The 17,599-nt window shown below is 27.5% G+C and overlaps 1 protein-coding gene, 1 long non-coding RNA gene and 1 pseudogene across 5 annotated transcripts; all 3 read left to right on the forward strand.

The window, feature by feature from the left end:
* The first annotated feature begins 800 nt into the window (after nucleotides 1-800).
* Nucleotides 801-4,563, forward strand: Prx2 (Peroxiredoxin 2). Its single transcript, XM_015518205.2, has 4 exons — nucleotides 801-974; nucleotides 3,581-3,715; nucleotides 3,781-4,151; nucleotides 4,214-4,563. The coding sequence occupies exons 2-4, from the start codon at nucleotides 3,585-3,587 to the stop codon at nucleotides 4,291-4,293; spliced, it is 582 nt and encodes a 193-aa protein (XP_015373691.1). The 5' UTR covers nucleotides 801-974; nucleotides 3,581-3,584; the 3' UTR covers nucleotides 4,294-4,563.
* Nucleotides 4,564-6,889: 2,326 nt separating this feature from the next.
* Nucleotides 6,890-9,185, forward strand: LOC149062572 (uncharacterized). The gene is made up of 3 exons (XR_016189538.1): nucleotides 6,890-7,123; nucleotides 7,186-7,274; nucleotides 7,429-9,185. It is a non-coding gene; the product is annotated as an uncharacterized LOC149062572 (long non-coding RNA).
* Nucleotides 9,186-11,114: 1,929 nt separating this feature from the next.
* Nucleotides 11,115-17,411, forward strand: LOC107168703 (protein arginine N-methyltransferase 5 pseudogene; annotated as a pseudogene). Of its 3 annotated transcripts, none has more exons than XR_016189402.1 (2): nucleotides 11,115-11,329; nucleotides 12,699-17,411. The product of XR_016189402.1 is annotated as a protein arginine N-methyltransferase 5 pseudogene, transcript variant X2 (transcript). The 3 variants fall into 3 exon arrangements; XR_016189403.1 differs by having other exon boundaries at nucleotides 11,115-11,299; nucleotides 12,685-17,411; XR_016189401.1 differs by having other exon boundaries at nucleotides 11,115-11,299.
* Nucleotides 17,412-17,599: the final 188 nt, after the last annotated feature.

The following is a 17,599-nucleotide window of genomic DNA, read 5'->3' on the forward strand; positions in this document are numbered from 1 at the left end:
TTATACTTATACATATATCACTAACTTGGAACTTGGAAGACTTGTTGGGAATATTTTTACAATATAGAAAAACAATATGATATATTTATAAAAAAAACATCACTGTACAAATGACTATCGCTGTAACTTAATATTATGGCAATAGCTTTTCTTGGAGACAAAGTTTTAAATGTTCCAAGTATTACAAACTTTTTTCTTGGAGACTTTTTCTGTTCCCCGTTTTGCGTATATAATATAGCGTAAATTACAAAAACGTTCATAACACATTTAAGAAATGAACTATCATAAAAACCGAACATACGAACACAGATCATGTGCCTAACCATATTGGTATGTAATTTTAAAATTCGTAATTGTTTTTTGTTTCGTTAAATAATTTCTGTTTTATACAATTTGAAAATAATGATATTAAAATGAATATTTTATATTTTCACGTGGATGGGGGGTGAGGGACAAATAACCCAAACATATCTCCCTAAAATACGCTTTGGAGGTGGTGAGCGATTTAATTTGTACCGGGCGCCAAAATTTTAAATACGGCCCTGGTTATGGTATACCCACGGTCCACATTTCGACGGTCGTAGAAGGACATAGAATATTCTAGAGCCGTGCCCGTACCCCGCCCGCCTAACGTCGAATCGCGGACACAACTTCAAACCGGTTGAAAACGAGCCGATTTGTGTGTGCAACAATACAACACGGTACACGGTAGGACGTCGGGCGCCAGTACTACTTACGCACGCGCAGGCGCTCGCTGTGTGCCCCACTCCGAGCACGGACTACAGCAGCGCCCGTGACTTGGCGTTCGTCGCATCGTACCGCATTCCCGTGATTCCGACGGCGTACCGTTTTACTATATACTTCATTTCTGTACTGTACTCGCCGGAACCGTTCTGCCAGCACCAGTCACCCGTCCGACGCGCGCAGTTATTCCCTGTCGATTTCCACGAGTTTCCTCGCACCAAACACCACAGGTAAATAATTTTGATCTGACTTATCGGCCCGGCGATGTTTTCCGGCGCGGCTCCGGCCATCGCCCGACTCGCACGCACGGTTTTTCCATCGTTGTTTTCGCCGCACCGATTACGTAACAACAACGTTTGTGGTTGCCGACATGTTTTTTTGTCGGCTGTGCACGTTTTTATCGCCCAAACGTCCGTTGCGAATTCCCGATAAACTTGTCTATCCGGCACTGTCGTTGTCCCGTAAATCGTAAAATTTCTGCCATCACTTGTTTTATATTTCATGCATTGGATGCCGATCGATCGCCCGTCTTCTTATGCAAATCACATTTTTCGTACCCATTTAGGTTATTGTGTTTGCGTAATATTATGCAATAATTACTATGCATTTATGCTGTGTAGGTACCTAATGTGTTAAACCGTAGGGAACCCCAGTCCGTTTGGCCACTAAATTTTTTAATTCCCCTCTAGCTTAAGGTTATAATCTTGTAACGTGATGTATAATTATATTCATTATTAACGATAGCTCAGTGTAACGTCTAAGGCCCGCTCGGGTTATAATTACTAAATAAATAATTAATGGTGTACTGAGTACGATATGACATTGGTATTACTTATAATCAAGTGAGCTATACTTCACTGAAACGAGATAATGTTTTTAAGTATTGACTTAGTACCTATAGTATCTAAATAACATTTAAATAATTAAATAATTGAAAATCAAATAATAAAAAAAAAGCAAACCATATTAGTGTACCTAGTATTATATTTATTTTAAAAACTAATTACTTTTATAATCAATATGTAAATAGGTACTTATAATATAAATCATTTTAATTTTAATAATCTATTTGAAGTACATACTATTATTATGTATATTACTACAAGTCCTAATTGTTAAAATTTCATATCATTAGGTACATAATTTAATTTTTGTATTATATATTCTAAGTGATATATCTACTTATTTCTTATGTCTATACAATTTGGAATTTCCTGCTTATTAAGAGTTTTAAATTTATAAATATTAAAATTATTGGAATATAATATAGTGATTATATTCAACAATAATTATTATCATTAAATATGCAACAATCATATTATTTTCTAATCATTGCTACTTATAATTTTTTTTAAAAGAATAATAATTAAAATAAAGATTAATTAAACTTTAATCTATAATAATATTATAGATACTTAAAATTAATAAAATCAATTACGTAAATTATTATTGAACTGTGATAATTTAGTGTAGTAAAAATATATGATAGGTAACTAGGCTAAATAATTTTATCAAAATGATTAATTTTTAAACACTTATATTTTTATATTGTTAGTGATCAATTAGCAATTTAACTAGTTCATGATCTTACAAGAAAATAAATATTAAGTAATATTATTTTCATTTGTAATATCATTTTTTTATAATATTATGCCTAGAAGTAGTAGATGAGGAGTCAAAATAGATTGCCAACCCTGTAATTAAAGATTAACATAAACATAATTAGTAGTTTGAGAAGACACTGAATATTTAATTTAATGACAAAAATGAAATTACAAATTGGTATACAACAATTTGATTCACTAGCTGCCTACTGTATCATTTAACTTTGGTCCATGAACACACTATATTTATATCTACTATAACTGCCTCATATATTTATATTGTAATTTATTTGCTTGTACATTCGGAAGTACTTAGAATATTATATTTTCTTAAAATTATGAATGTAGTCATATAAAGAGTTCACTAACTTATCATCAATATTGTCTATGTCACTTGAGTTACATTTGATTGTAGCTGAAAGCATAATATTTATAGAAGACTATAAAGGATCTATTAGGATGATATTTTTTGTTTTACTTGATATTTGATTATAATCACAATTTCTATGTATTTGCATGTTTTTTTCCAAACAATCAAAAAAATAGCTAGGTAAGCTATAATTTTTAACTTTAGTCAATAGAAATGCAAAGTTTTATTTTGTTGTTTTTTGACATGTACTGCATATTTCTGTATTTTATAAATTTTTATTGTATATATACGGTTTTTAAATGCATAATATTTAATATATAATATTTTGCTTATATTGATTAAAATATTGTATGTATATTATAATATTTATAGTCCATGTAATTTGACAAAGTCGATTTCTTATATTACCTGAGACCTTGCCTGATACCTATTGGCACAAGTAGTAATCTGTGATTGAGTAGGTTTTCATGAGTCTAATATTAGCCGTGTTTGTTTCTCTGTATTTATTGTGATCAGAGTGCGTGTAATGTTAATTTGATTCAATTTATTTATATTTAAAATTCAAAAAATGAATATTATGAATATAATATTATTTTATTTAAAATATAAAAATAATGAAAGTAAAAGACTCTTTTGATCAATATTTTTATTTTATAGGGTAGGTATATTCTTACAAAATTAGAACATAAATGCATATTTTATAGTGCATATTACTAATGGTTTTTTAGAGCATATAAATCTGGGCTCTAATGATTTCTATTATTAATTTAGTATAAAAGAAAATAATAATATTACAGTATATTCTTGACTTAAATTTTTAAAACAATTAATTCTCTAATACTAATAATTTTTTTTTTCACAGAAAAATGGTTTTAGTACTTGAACAACCGGCCCCAAAATTCAAGGGCACTGCTGTCGTCAATGGAGAGTTTAAAGACATTTCATTAGAATCCTTCAAAGGAAAATATGTTGTTTTATTTTTCTACCCATTGGACTTGTAATATATATTTATTATTTTCTAGTTTTTAAATTTATAATATAAAATTTGTTTTTTATTTTTAGTACTTTTGTGTGCCCAACTGAAATAATTGCATTCTCTGATCGGGCCAATGAATTTGCGGCTATCAATTGTCAGTTGATCGCAGCCTCTTGTGATAGCCACTTCAGTCATTTGGCATGGGTGAACACACCTCGTAATGAAGGTGGCTTAGGAAAAATGCAAATTCCTTTGTTAGCTGATAAGTCTGCTTCTATTGCCAAGGATTATCAAGTTTATAATGAAGCCACTGGAATTCCTTACCGTGGTTTGTTTATCATCGATGATAAAGGAAACTTGAGACAAATTACTATCAATGATTTGCCTGTTGGACGGTCTGTCGATGAAACTTTACGTCTTGTTCAAGCATTCCAATATACTGATGAACACGGAGAAGGTATGTCTGATGACAAATCTTGAATGATTACGAATTATACATTTGTTCAATTTTTGTTTTAGTTTGCCCAGCCAACTGGAAACCAGGCAGCAAGACCATTAACCCATCAAAATCCAAGGACTACTTCAAAACTGTCGAATAAATGTATCGCATCATAAATGATAATACTATGTCCTTTATGCTAATGAATTATTTTTATAATTGTCTTATTTAAAATAATTTGTTTAGGTGACAAAATGTTAAAATTTGGGAATAAGGTATTAAATTTTTTTTTAAAATTAAGTAGCAATTCTACAGTTAATGCATAAGTGATAACAATTTTTTTTATCCATATTATTATTTATTGCCATATAAATCCAGTTTAATTAAAAAAATGTCTTTACTTATAAATTAAATAAAATTTTTTCAATTATATTGTGTTAGTTTATATTTTATTTTGAATTAATATTAGTTTTGTACTCCTGTATTTGAGCGCTGCACTTATAATAGAAGTGTTACTTGTATAATTATATGCATCATATTATGGTTGTTGAGTATTCATTTATACTATATAAATCATTACTAATTACAGTCATTTACAACAATGATTAACCTACAGAACACAAATTATTAAAAAAAAAAGTGGTTTCGAGTGGAACGGATTTATAGGTGTGTTGTGATGGAAATAATATTTTGCTGTAAAAATGGTCTTTACCTCATCTAGGAAGTACTGAATAGTAAAATTTTTTCTTCAATTTTGAATCTAATCCCAATATATATTATTGAGGTAAAAACAATTGTTTTAATTTTTTTTTTTTTTTTGGTATTGTATTTTCTATCAGTAATATTATAAACACTTAATGACCTTCAAAAATGTTGGCCTATTTGAGCCTGGATGTTGAATATATTTGATAATAGATCACGCTGCCTAATTTTAACAATTTGAGTGTGTAAAGGTACAAAGCAATAATACGTGATTTTGTAATGCTCTAATCAAAATAATCATTGGCGATTGGTAAGACGTAATTAATTTTCATTATTATAATATTTATGAGGCCCCGGAGAAATGAAATTCGGTGGTTTGCGCGGGTAACGTTCACACGTAGTCTGAGCCTCTAGTAAAAAAAATAGCATTGCTGAATGCTCGAATATCATGAAATTATATTTAAGAGGCCGTCACGGTAGAAAAAATCGACCGTAAAAACATACTTTTCTATTTCCAATAGTACTCAGGCCTCATTGATCGTAGAAACATGATTTTAGTATCAAAATAATCACGAGAAGTTGTACTTAAAAATCTTGGAACAGATTTTTGATTTATATTTTCTAACCAATTTTATTTGCATTTGAAGTTTGTAACAAATTTTAATTTTTTTAAAAATTATATAAAATCAGCAAATTGAGGTATCGAAAATCTGTTCCAAGATTTTTAAGAACAACTTCTCGTGATTATTTTGATACTAAAATCATGTTTCTACGATCAACGAGGCCTGAGTACTTTTGGAAATAAAAAAGTATGTTTTTGGCAAAAAAATCATGAATTCGCCGTCGTCATGTGCCGCTCTAGTGACTACAGTGGCAGCATTTTGAACAGTACTTCTGCCACCACCCCGCGTTCATAAGCAGCGGTACCGCTCCATAGGTCAAAACTGGTTATCTATCTCGGCCGCGCGCTGGTTATAAATAGCCAAATTGTCAATATGAAAATAATAATTTTGTCATTGAATAATATTATTTTACATTTCCAATTTTCGTATTCCTATTACTATCGTATTTTACGCAAAATGGAACCAAATCTTAAAACTGTAACTAATCAGCGAGAAAACGTCCGATTCAAACAATTTTTTTTTTCAAACTGTAGTAAACTATTCGATAAAATTGGATATTTGATATTTCAGATGAATTTTTTTACATTTAAATCAGTATAACTGTATATTATGTAAAAAACTTAAAATCATACGCTGTGAAAAAAATTATCAACGATGGATAAATAAATATGTAATATTTCATAATATTAAGTACACAAATTATTGTTTTTGTATATTAATTAACATTTAATCAGCATAATATACGCCAATTTTATTATTGTCTGTCAAACAAAATTTGCTGAAACATTAAACGATTTATATAATATTACTAATTTACGAATATATTTTTCAAGATTACGTATTACATTGTTTATTCATTTATATTGTATTTGTAAGGTGCAAGTTGCAAGTACTGTAGTAATTATATTCCTCTATTGGCGCACTAAGGTAATTTGAGAGCACGAGCAGTTAAAAAAATTTACCCACCTGCCCACGCATTTTTATTTTATAACGTACCCTAATAATTTTTGTTTCAATTAGTGATTCATTTATATATTATTTATGAATAATATTTTATGCTATAATCTTCAGTATAAAATACGTAGGTTAGGTTATGATATGATAATTATAGAATTATACTTGTGTATAAAAAGTATCTACCACCTATCTATGTAAAATTTGAATTTTACGAAGACTCTTGGAAGTTATGTATATATTTTCAAAAAAAAAAATGCTGCGAATGATAATTTGTATAGCCGATAGGACTAAGCCACTTAGGTCAATTATAATTTATATGTAATATGTTTGATTCGTATATTATGTCTTTATGTGTTATCTTATTCACGTCGTCGATAACATAACAGAAAGTCTCTAAATAAATAACAATTATTTAAATATTTAATTATTAATGATAAAACATTAAATATTGAAATAAATTGATTCAAATATTGACATCCTGCATGTCTAACTGTTCACGCCAGTAATTATTGGTAGTAGTAAACTAGTAACTAATACATTTTCGCTAGATTTTTATTACGGTTTATATATTTTTAAATTATTTATTCACGTGAAAATGGATCAACTCAACAAAAAAACTCGTCGCTGCGCATCAAAAAAATTTTCAGTTAAAAAATCGCTGAGTTCTCGAGTGATGAATATTCTAGGAATTCGTGATAAGACTAAGAGGTAGGTACCTATATATTATTATTATTAATTTAATACAATTCACTAAAATTATGTTAACAAAGTCCCAATCCAGAATCGCAGAACCTATTGTAGAATCATGTTACTTAGGTGCTGACAATCAACTACCATGTTCACCAAAGGAAATAATTAGGTAAAGTTTTAAGTATAATAATTTTTAGGTTGTTATTCAAATGTATAATACCATAACTATAATATTAATTAAAAATAAATTATAATTAAACTTAATCTATGTACTAGTATGATTTTTAATTATATAATACAATTTTATTGTAATTATATTTAAGTCACAATCCAGAGGCCATAGAATCTGTTATATGGCACCTTTTTTCTTGGGAGCTGTTAATCAAACACCATGCTCATCGAGGGAAACAATTAGGTAAAGTTTAATAATTTACAGCCATTTTATTGTATGAAATCTACTATAAATTTTTATTTTTATATATAAAACCATACATCATATACATTTTTTTTAGATTCTGAACGAATTGATGAATGTATTGATTTTACAATGATGTGTGTTTTTTTTTGTGTCTGTGTACAGCATAACTAGTCGAAATAATGCTTCGATTTCAAACTTTGGGGGTGGTTTCCGATGTAAAATTGAAGATCCTTGGTGCATTATAGAGGTCAAAAGTAAACATTTTCTAATAGTTCTCAAAAAAATCGAGAAAAACAAAAAAAAAATGACAGAAAAACGGGAATTTTTACGCAAAACGACCAAATCGATTTTTTTATATGGTTTAAATTTTATGATTTTTTAGTTTCAAAATTACTCGCAAATTTTCGCATTTTCGACAGATTTCGTAAAAATTTGAACTATAAACGCTTATAAAAAAAAATTGTGCCTATGTATTCTTATAAATTTTTAATCACTATAAGAATAACTTATGAGGAACTTTGTATTAAATTTTCAAGTATTTTGATAGGGCCAAAAAAATTTTATCAACACTTCAAAAAAATTTTTTCAGAAAAATTGAAAATTTCAGTTGTCTATAAATACCTCAAAAAAGTCAAAATATTTTGAAAATTAAACCATGTAAAGAAAATGCCAATCTAAATAACTGGTAAAATTTTCATGTATCTACGACTTATACTTTTTGAATAATAACAAATGTTTGAAATCGTTTGAGGATATATCGTTATCGTTACGCTATTTCGAAAAAATTTAAAATTCAAACGCACTTAAAATTTTTCCTTTAACGACGCTTCGAGTTTTCTCTATAGCTATTTGACTAAAAACTTATGGAAAACTTACTGTTATATTTTTAATCCTTAGTTATAAACAGAAAACATTTTATGATTTTTCAACTTCAAAATTACTTGCAAATTTTCGCGTTTTCGACATATTTCGTAAAAATTTGAACTATAAACGCTTATTAAAAAAAATTGTGACTAACGTTTTTTAATTTTTTTTAGCTACAATAAGAACAACTCATAAGGAACCGTGTATTAAATTTTCAAGTTTTTTTGGTCGTCCAACATTTTTTTACCGACACTTCATAAAAAAATTCTCAAAAAAATCGAAAATTTAAGTGGTCTATAAATAACTCAAAAAAATTCGAAAATTTTTGAAAATTAAACTGTATATAGATAACACTAACATAAACTTTTGGTGAAAATTTCAAGTATTTACAGTGATTAGTTTTTGAATGACAACCATATAAAAAAATCGATTTTTTTGAAAACTGTTGGAAAATGTTCACTTTTTTCGGAAACCACCTCCAAAGTTTGAAATCGAAGCATTATTTCGACTAGTTTGGCTGTACACACACACAAAAAAACACACATCATTGTAAAATCAATACATTCATCACTTCGTTCAGAATCTAAAAATAAAAAATATTTTTTATGTTATTTTTTTTATGTATATATTATTATAATATTTTGTATGTAAAAAGGGCATAATTACCTACGTGCATAATAATAAAATATAACTTTTTGTAAATATATTTTACATGTTAATTTGCCGCGCTAATTAAAAATCATCTGTAACGATTTATGGTCACAAATAAAATTAATTAGTCACCGATGGTTTTTTATTATTGCGGAAAATATTTAAGTACATTATGTTATATTATATATTTTATTTTATTATTATGTACGTTTAGGTAATTATGCACTTTGTGTATAGATAATAATATGTACATTGTACAATTTGTACAATATGTACATATTATCACATATTTATAAGCTTATTTATACGTTAGTTATCCATTGTATATGAATCTAAATTCTCAATAGTAAAAATTTGTCTCTAATCCAAATTTGTATATGTATCTCTATTGTTTCTTTTAATTTATACATAAATAATTTAATCACTTAAATAATATTGAACACCTCTCACAGTCTCACCACAGCTATATTATATACTGTATATCGTTATTTTATGTTTTCATATTATAATTATTGTAATTGGGTTCGTCCGTTTAATAAATTATTAAATATATATTAATGTTATGTTTCAATTAATTATTATACATAAATTAAATGTGTTCTTTACATTTGTAAGTACCTACATTATTTATATTTATATAAATCATATGAACATGATAAGTTTGTAATGTTTGTATACAGATTGTTTTTTTACTGCAAATTGCTATTGTATTAAATAATATAAAAAATTAAAGTATTATTCTATTTATTTCATATAATATGTTATGTATAACACTCAACTTCCTATATTAAGTTTAAAAATAAAATAAGTAAACAGGTATGTATTTTATACTAACAAAAATATTTAAAACGTTATACTAATTGGAGATGAAAATATCGTACGATAAGTACTACAGGTCACTAATAAGTAATAACGTAAAAAACGTGACACAGTTACTAAAAAAACCTATTTAATCGTAATGAAATTATTGTTACTACATGTTATTACATGTATTTTAAAAAGTAATTGGGTTAGAAATACAAATCAAGTTTTGGTGTATTATTATTTGTATGCTTTATTTATTGATTAATATTCTTAAGTAAGCAGGGGCTTTAATTAATAAATAGGTCGCGACTCGTGACTCGTGAACTGGGAGCCACGTACCGTGCGCTAGTACATAGTAAGAAATACTTGGATGACAATTTACGCAACGGTCAACTACATTGACGCGAAACGTCTATAACGACAGTCCGTGATATAATAATGTACCGCTCCCGCGATTATAACACACGCGCCGCGGCCCGTAGATGATGGTCGTGGTTACGGCCAGCCGCGACGGCGGCGATACGGAATACAACGCCATCTCTTGAGCGTTGTATGTTTTTCACTTTTACCACGACGGCCTCTTAACATCTAATTTTTGCGGCATAGTGCATACACCTTTCCTTCCCGACGAGCGTTTACTCCGTTTTAATCTCTAATCTGCTCTATGTTGGATGTGGTTCAAGGGGTCAAGGCTAAGTGAATTTTTTAGATCTCGGCTGACACTATCGGACACATAAAAATACAGAATAACATAATAGTTTATGTTAGAAACATTTTAATTTCAAATAATATAAAGTTTAATATTATTATAACAACATGGTAGATACAATAAAAAATTAATTAGATTTTAACATGAACCTATAAAATGTTCATATAAAAAAGTTTTTGAAATTAAAATGTTTCTAGCATAAACTAGATCGTAATTTACTTAACGAAAATATTGATTTTTAAAAAATCATTCATTTGATTTAAATAGGTGTTTTTACCATGTAAATTTTTCTGAAAATCAGATTTACAAATTTGCTATATTGAATATTTCGAAAAACTTTTAAGTTTTTTTATTTTCAGTATTAAAAAATAAAAAATGTATTCTAAAAATGTAGTGCATGTGCCTATGAATTATATTTAAAAGAAATTAAAAAAAAATATTGATTAAAACAAAAGTTAGGTATTTCATTTGTCAGATCTCCGTGGGACACCTTGTGTATATATATATATATATATATATATGGGCATATACTCGTTACTGTTATCATGGTGTGTGATAAACCTTTTTTATTCTTCTCTTTATCATCCTAAACGTGGTTTTGGAATTTGAATAAGCGCTATTGGTTTTTGTTTATTTTATAATAAGTAAGTGCATTAGGATATTAGGCATAGTACTAACATTAGTGCACTTACGTGAAGACCATTTCTATTTTCTGTCGGAATCGAAGCGAATAGAACAAACTTTGAGCGTGAGTATTCGGTGACGTCGCCGCCGCACGGTAATAAATCATATTAATTATTCGATTTGGTTTCGATCCTATGGTTTTACCGTCCAAACAATAATAATTCATAAACACACTTCCCATACTGTAGTTGTTATGTCCCTCCTACACCAAAGCTGTGGTCGATATTTCATTTTTGACCAACGTGTTGACAATTTTGATTTTTGATGCTCTGAACGTGTCGAAAATAATAATCAGTTTATCGATACGCTATTCAAACACTCGCTCTTGTGGATTTCCGATTTTATTAGAATCGGACAAAAATGTAACAGTGACTTTGTTTTGATTACCGTGCAATTAGTCATTCCTTCAAGAGTCGTAAAATAAAATTATTGGACATGTTAAATGTTATGCTTGTTGAATTTTTGTATACCTAGGTGCATATTTAAATAATAACATTTTTACAGAATAAATGAGTGTCAAGTCCACAACATGATTTACCTATCTCAGACTACTAAATAACGTGTGCATATATTCTTATTTTAGTAATTCTTAACATTTTCACCCGTGAGAATTACCAATGATCTATAGATAATTACTAGGTAAAGTTTGTTTTGCTAAATAGTGCTAGGATTTATTAGTCATACTCAGCTATATATTTAGAGCTATTTGTATTTAGATATCCCATACTGTCATCAATCATCATCAACAATAATGATAATTGATAATCATTTATTTAGTAAATTAGTTCTACTAATAAGTAATATTATATTCGTATAGTAAAATTATAAAATGTAACTTAACTGTCAATAACAAAAGATATATATATATATATATATATATATATATATATATATATATATATATATTATATAAGCAATTTGTCCAATTTTCTGCAATTCTATAACATTTTAAAATGATATTTCACATTTTAGTTGCTACCTTCATTATAAAATTTTTCCTTTTTATTCCTATCAAAAAGAATTATTTAATACAGACAATTCTCATGCCTTATTAATTTGTCAATTTTTTTTTATTTGAAAGAATACATTTTTTAGGTCAGATCAAAGCCTGAATTTTCATTTTACTTTAAATAGTGGTAGAGAAATATGTTTGGAAAAAAACAAATATTATGCATTATTAAAATGCATAGTTAATCTTCGTTAACTAAAATTTGAAATTTGAGATTTGATCCAACTTACAAAATGTTCTCCTTTGAAAAAAATAAAAATAAATTTGAATATTCTATTCAGGGCATGAGAGTTTTTCATGAAAGACATTTTTTTGTACTAAAAAAGCATCGGTTCTGACATTTTAGTAGTGGATACATATTAATTATTAAAATTAATGAAGTATTTAAATTTTATCAAATATTTTACTGGAATTACATAATCGTTATACATATAATATAGTAATTATTTTCCAGGTTTTGAAACAATCAATACAGAAATTTCATTCAATTAATATACAATGTCAATTAAAGATGTGCGTTTTGGTTTCAATTTTCTCACAGATACAAATATCAAGGCATGTATGGATACTGTAAGAGAATTGGAACTCACTTTTGCTTGCTTATCTGTGTCAAGTCTTAGGTTAAAATCTAATTCTAAAGTATTAGATCCTTCTAGTACTGTTATGAATCCCGAGTTTTGTCAAAAGTGGTGTCATTGTGTTGTCGCAAACATTTCTCAACCTAATGTTGATTCAGAAATTGAAAGTACAAGACTAGAAAATCAAAAATCTTTTGCACAAGAAATTTCATGGGCTACATTTTTAAATGTATATTGTATTATGTTTGAGTTACCACTACTTGGAGATGTCGTAAATTTGGTTAGATTGCTAGACAATCAAATTGATGTATATATAAATTCTGCTGTATTGATACAGTTCTGGGCATTAGTACCAATAGTCAACTTAAAAACAGACCCGTGGAAAAAATGGACTAAATTCATATCATCAATAAGAAATGTAAATAGAATAAAATTAGCATTAGAAGTTGGAGCTGAGTTACCTAGTAATGAAGAACTTGATCGTTGGTTAGGAGAACCAGTTGCAGCTTTAATAATACAGTCCAACATATTTATCACAAATAAAAAAGGTTACCCAGTGTTATCTAAACCTCATCAAGAATTTATCAAAAAAATGTTCAATATAGGCTGTCAAATTGTAATATCTGGACAATTAGGAATTAAACAACAATTCAATTATTTAGGTCATCTATACCAAAATACTTCATCATTAACCCCTTACAGTTCTGACTTTATAAGTGGCTTTGAAGATTATCTTCAGACACCATTACAACCATTGAAACATAATTTACAGTCATATGTTTATGAGACATTTGAGCAAGATCCTATCAAGTATTATGAGTATCAAAAAGCAATATCAAAAGCTTTAATTGATAAATATGAAGATAGAGTACTTGTTGTTTATGTTGTTGGCGCTGGCCGTGGTCCATTAGTAGATGCTACGCTTGAAGCAGCTAAAGGATCAAATATTAAAGTCAAAATAAGTGCTATTGAAAAAAATGAAAATGCTTTACCGTCACTGTTATTCAAAAATAAAGAAAAATGGGAAAATCGTGTTACTATTATTAATGAAGACATGCGGTTATGGAACCCATCAGAAAAATGTGATATTTTAGTATCGGAGCTATTGGGGTCTTTTGGTGACAATGAATTATCCCCAGAGTGTTTAGATGGGGCTCAAAAATATTTAAAAGAAGATGGAATAAGTATACCTTCAAGTTATACTTCTTATTTAGGACCAATACAATCACGTAAATTGCATGCAGAAATATCATCCATTAGGAAAAATAATGATAATTGTAATTTTCAAAAACCTTATGTAGTACAACTAAATAATGTCTATTCTATAGCTCCACCAAAAGCCCTTTTTACATTTGTTCACCCAAAAAAAAATTTAAAAGAGAGTAATGACAGAGATGGGTTTTTGAAATTCAATATATCTCAAGATTGTGTTTTACATGGATTTGCTGGTTACTTTGAAACTGTACTTTATAAAGACGTACGTCTTAGTATTGTTCCAGAATCATTTAGTGATGGTATGTTCAGTTGGTTTCCTGCTTACTTTCCTCTAATAAAACCGATATTACTTGATAAAGGAGAAGAAATTCAAGTTAATTTTTGGCGGTGCTGTGACAAGTATAAAGTGTGGTATGAATGGTGTATGACAAGACCATATCAAAGCATTATACACAATATAAAGGGTGAAATGTATTTTATGTCACTTTAACTCATTTTATTTAGTATCAATTGTCAATGTTTTTATTTTATTGTAATTGAATCATATGTTTCTGTATTCTATAACATTATCAAATCATAAGGTTTTAAAATATTTTTAATGATTAACATAAATTTGAATATTTATTATTTTAAGTTAAGATGCCAAATGATAATGATAATATTCCAAACCTCAATTACTAAAATTTTTGTTTATAAAATTATAATTTTTTCTTGTGTATTCTTTTTATGTATATTACATTACTTCATACCTACTTTAAAAATATTTTTTTCAATGATTGTATGTGTTTAAATAGTTCCCATTTTGTAAAAGATTAAGACTATTAATTTTTATATTATTGTATAGGTCTTGTATAATAATAATTATTATTAGGGTTCGGAAGTTATAGTAGTTGCATATTGTTCTGTATGTTGTTGAATTATAGCAGACCAATAAGCTAGAAATCTGAGCTATACAATGTTGAGTTTAAATATACATATTTTGCATATTTTGATAATTTTAGAGAAAAAGTGCATATTTCGTCGATTTTCATTGACTTTTCGCATATTTGTACGCATATTTAATATTTTCTACAAAAATGAATTTTTTTTCATTCTTAACCAATTTATTTTAAATAGTGTTACATAACAACGCTAATAACTAGGGAACGGATTTAAATGCTCTAAAAAACAAGAAAAATGCCTTAAAAAATACAATTTTATGCCTTAAAAAAATGCTTTAACATCAAAAAATGCCCTAAAAGACTTTAAAAATGGGTTTATATTCAATAAAAACAAAATTTTGTATTTAAAACTTATAAAAAAACACATTATTATGAAAAATCTAATAAAAAATATTTAAATACAATACAACCTTAATTAATTAACTTTAGATAAATAGTTTATCGTTTCTTATCTTTATCTTAATGTGGGTAATAATCTGTTGTAACTTGTATGTATATATTTTGTGTCTACACGTGTCAACAATAATTTCGTAATTTTGTAACATAATACATATTTAGGTAGGTAGTTTAATTTTTTTTTAGAATGAATGTGGAAAAAATGTTGAAAAAATGACTTAAAAACCACAAAATGCACTAAAAATTTCAAAAAATGCTCTAAAAATGCATTAAAGTCTTAAAAATGCAAAATAAAAGTTACATTTTTTAATTCTTTGGTGTATGAAATGAACTTTTTGCTTGGAAACCAATGTTTTCGGACATTCAGAAAAAAATGCAATTTGCATTCAAATCCGTTCCCTACTAATAACCATAGGCGCACATAGGGTGTGAATTTAGGGGGTGCTGAAATAATTTATAGTACACAGACATGTGGGGAGCGAAGCTCCCCACTACACCACCCTAATATTATAATAATTGCATTGCAATAATTATAAATTTTATTAAAAATAAAAATAAATATTTTGTAATTATATTAAAAGTAATAATAACATGTAATCATTAATTATTAATGTTAGACAAAATTTAATTTTCTGTTTGATATTGCAAATGTTTGCATTATAATTTCCCCCTCCATTTGATTGGTAAGATCTCTCTCAATGCTAAGCGTAGGTAGCTTGGTAAATCTTTCTATCTTTCTTGGCCCATATTGGTGCGTAACCAGTTTTTCAATCTACGTATAGCTGAGAAGGAGCGTTCACACGTTGACGAAGAAATTGGAATTGTTATTCCCAATAGCTTACAGACATTTGGAAACAAACTTTTATAACATTGATTTTTCATGCCTTCATATATAAAGCTGACTGGTAGACTATTCATTAAAACCATCATTTCTGCTGATAAACTAACTGTTGATATTTTCAAAATATCCTGATATACATAAACAGATTTATATAATAATATTTCAAAAGATATGACTATGTAATAAATATTTTAAATAGTTTATGTGGTGCTAATTTTAAACCTGGGAGTGCTAAGCATCCCCAAACACCCCCCTATGTGCGCCTATGCTAATAACGCAAAATTATTCAATACATATTTATTTTGTATTTCAAAAATAATGAAAATACATTTATTTAACTATTTTTTCAATTCAATAAAATCTCAAACGTCAACTGGTAACATACCATATTTTTTATTTTTTTTTTTACATAAGAGTTTTAATTTTAAATAATACAATTTTTTTAAATATATGTTTTTAGTATTTTTTTTGTGTATGTTAATAAATAAGTAACACACTTTTAATAAATAAATACATTTTTTTTTGCATATTTCACATTTTTTCATGCATATTTTATAATTTTTCCTTGCATATTTTGCTTTTTTTTTTGTTGCTATAACTTCCAAATACTAATTATTATAATTATTATTTGCAATCATTATGGAAATGAAAATGATACACCTTACAACGCGACCATTTTAAGTTTTATTTCTAGTACTTAAGTCACTGTAATATCTTCTAGATAACATAATATTTTATACGTATGTAGTTTCAATTTTTTCATAATAATTTGGGAGCCGTCAAAATATTGTGAACACCCAAAGAAGCCACAAGATGAAAAAGTTTGAATTATATTATTGTTAGTACTTCCATTGAAATGAGTTGTTCATACACGCATACATATCAAATGCTTCACCTGTTGTGTATTTTTTATGACCTGCAGTTACCAATGTCAATTAATACATTTATAAAAAAATATCATTCACTTTTTATTTTGTATCACAGTTGTTATGTTTAAGTTATAAAAGCTCTTATGTAATATAAGAGATATAATCCTCGTCCAATAAAATTAGAATTAGTAGAAAAGTTAGTGGCAGATAATAGATATCAAAAGTGAGTTATAAATTTGATGTTTTTTTTACAATTCAATTAATACATTTTAATGAATTTAATTGTACTGCTTTTGTTTGTGATGAATAAAATTAATAATTTGTATACATTTTTTTTTTATGCATTTTTATGTGCGTTTGCATTATAAATTGTTCAATATATTTGGCCCAATAAATACTTTGAATTTGATCTTCCTGACCTTGATTTCAGGTTTATTAATTAAATACAGTGTTGCTTAAAATTATTACTGTAATGTGAGACTGCATAATTACTAACCCAACAAAACACAAAACTA

Source organism: Diuraphis noxia, unplaced genomic scaffold (assembly GCF_037042655.1).
Source record: "Diuraphis noxia isolate RWA-SAM2 unplaced genomic scaffold, SU_Dnox_SAM2 contig0001, whole genome shotgun sequence".
Classification (NCBI taxonomy): Eukaryota; Metazoa; Arthropoda; class Insecta; order Hemiptera; family Aphididae; genus Diuraphis; species Diuraphis noxia.

Coding starts and splice junctions, on each gene's coding strand:
- Prx2 (XM_015518205.2), top strand. CDS start 3,585: ATGGTTTTAGTACTTGAACAACCGGCCCCAAAATTCAAGGGCACTGCT. Junction 3,716..3,780: donor TTTTTCTACCCATTGGACTT/GTAATATATATT, acceptor TTTTATTTTTAG/TACTTTTGTGTGCCCAACTG. Junction 4,152..4,213: donor TACTGATGAACACGGAGAAG/GTATGTCTGATG, acceptor TTTTTGTTTTAG/TTTGCCCAGCCAACTGGAAA.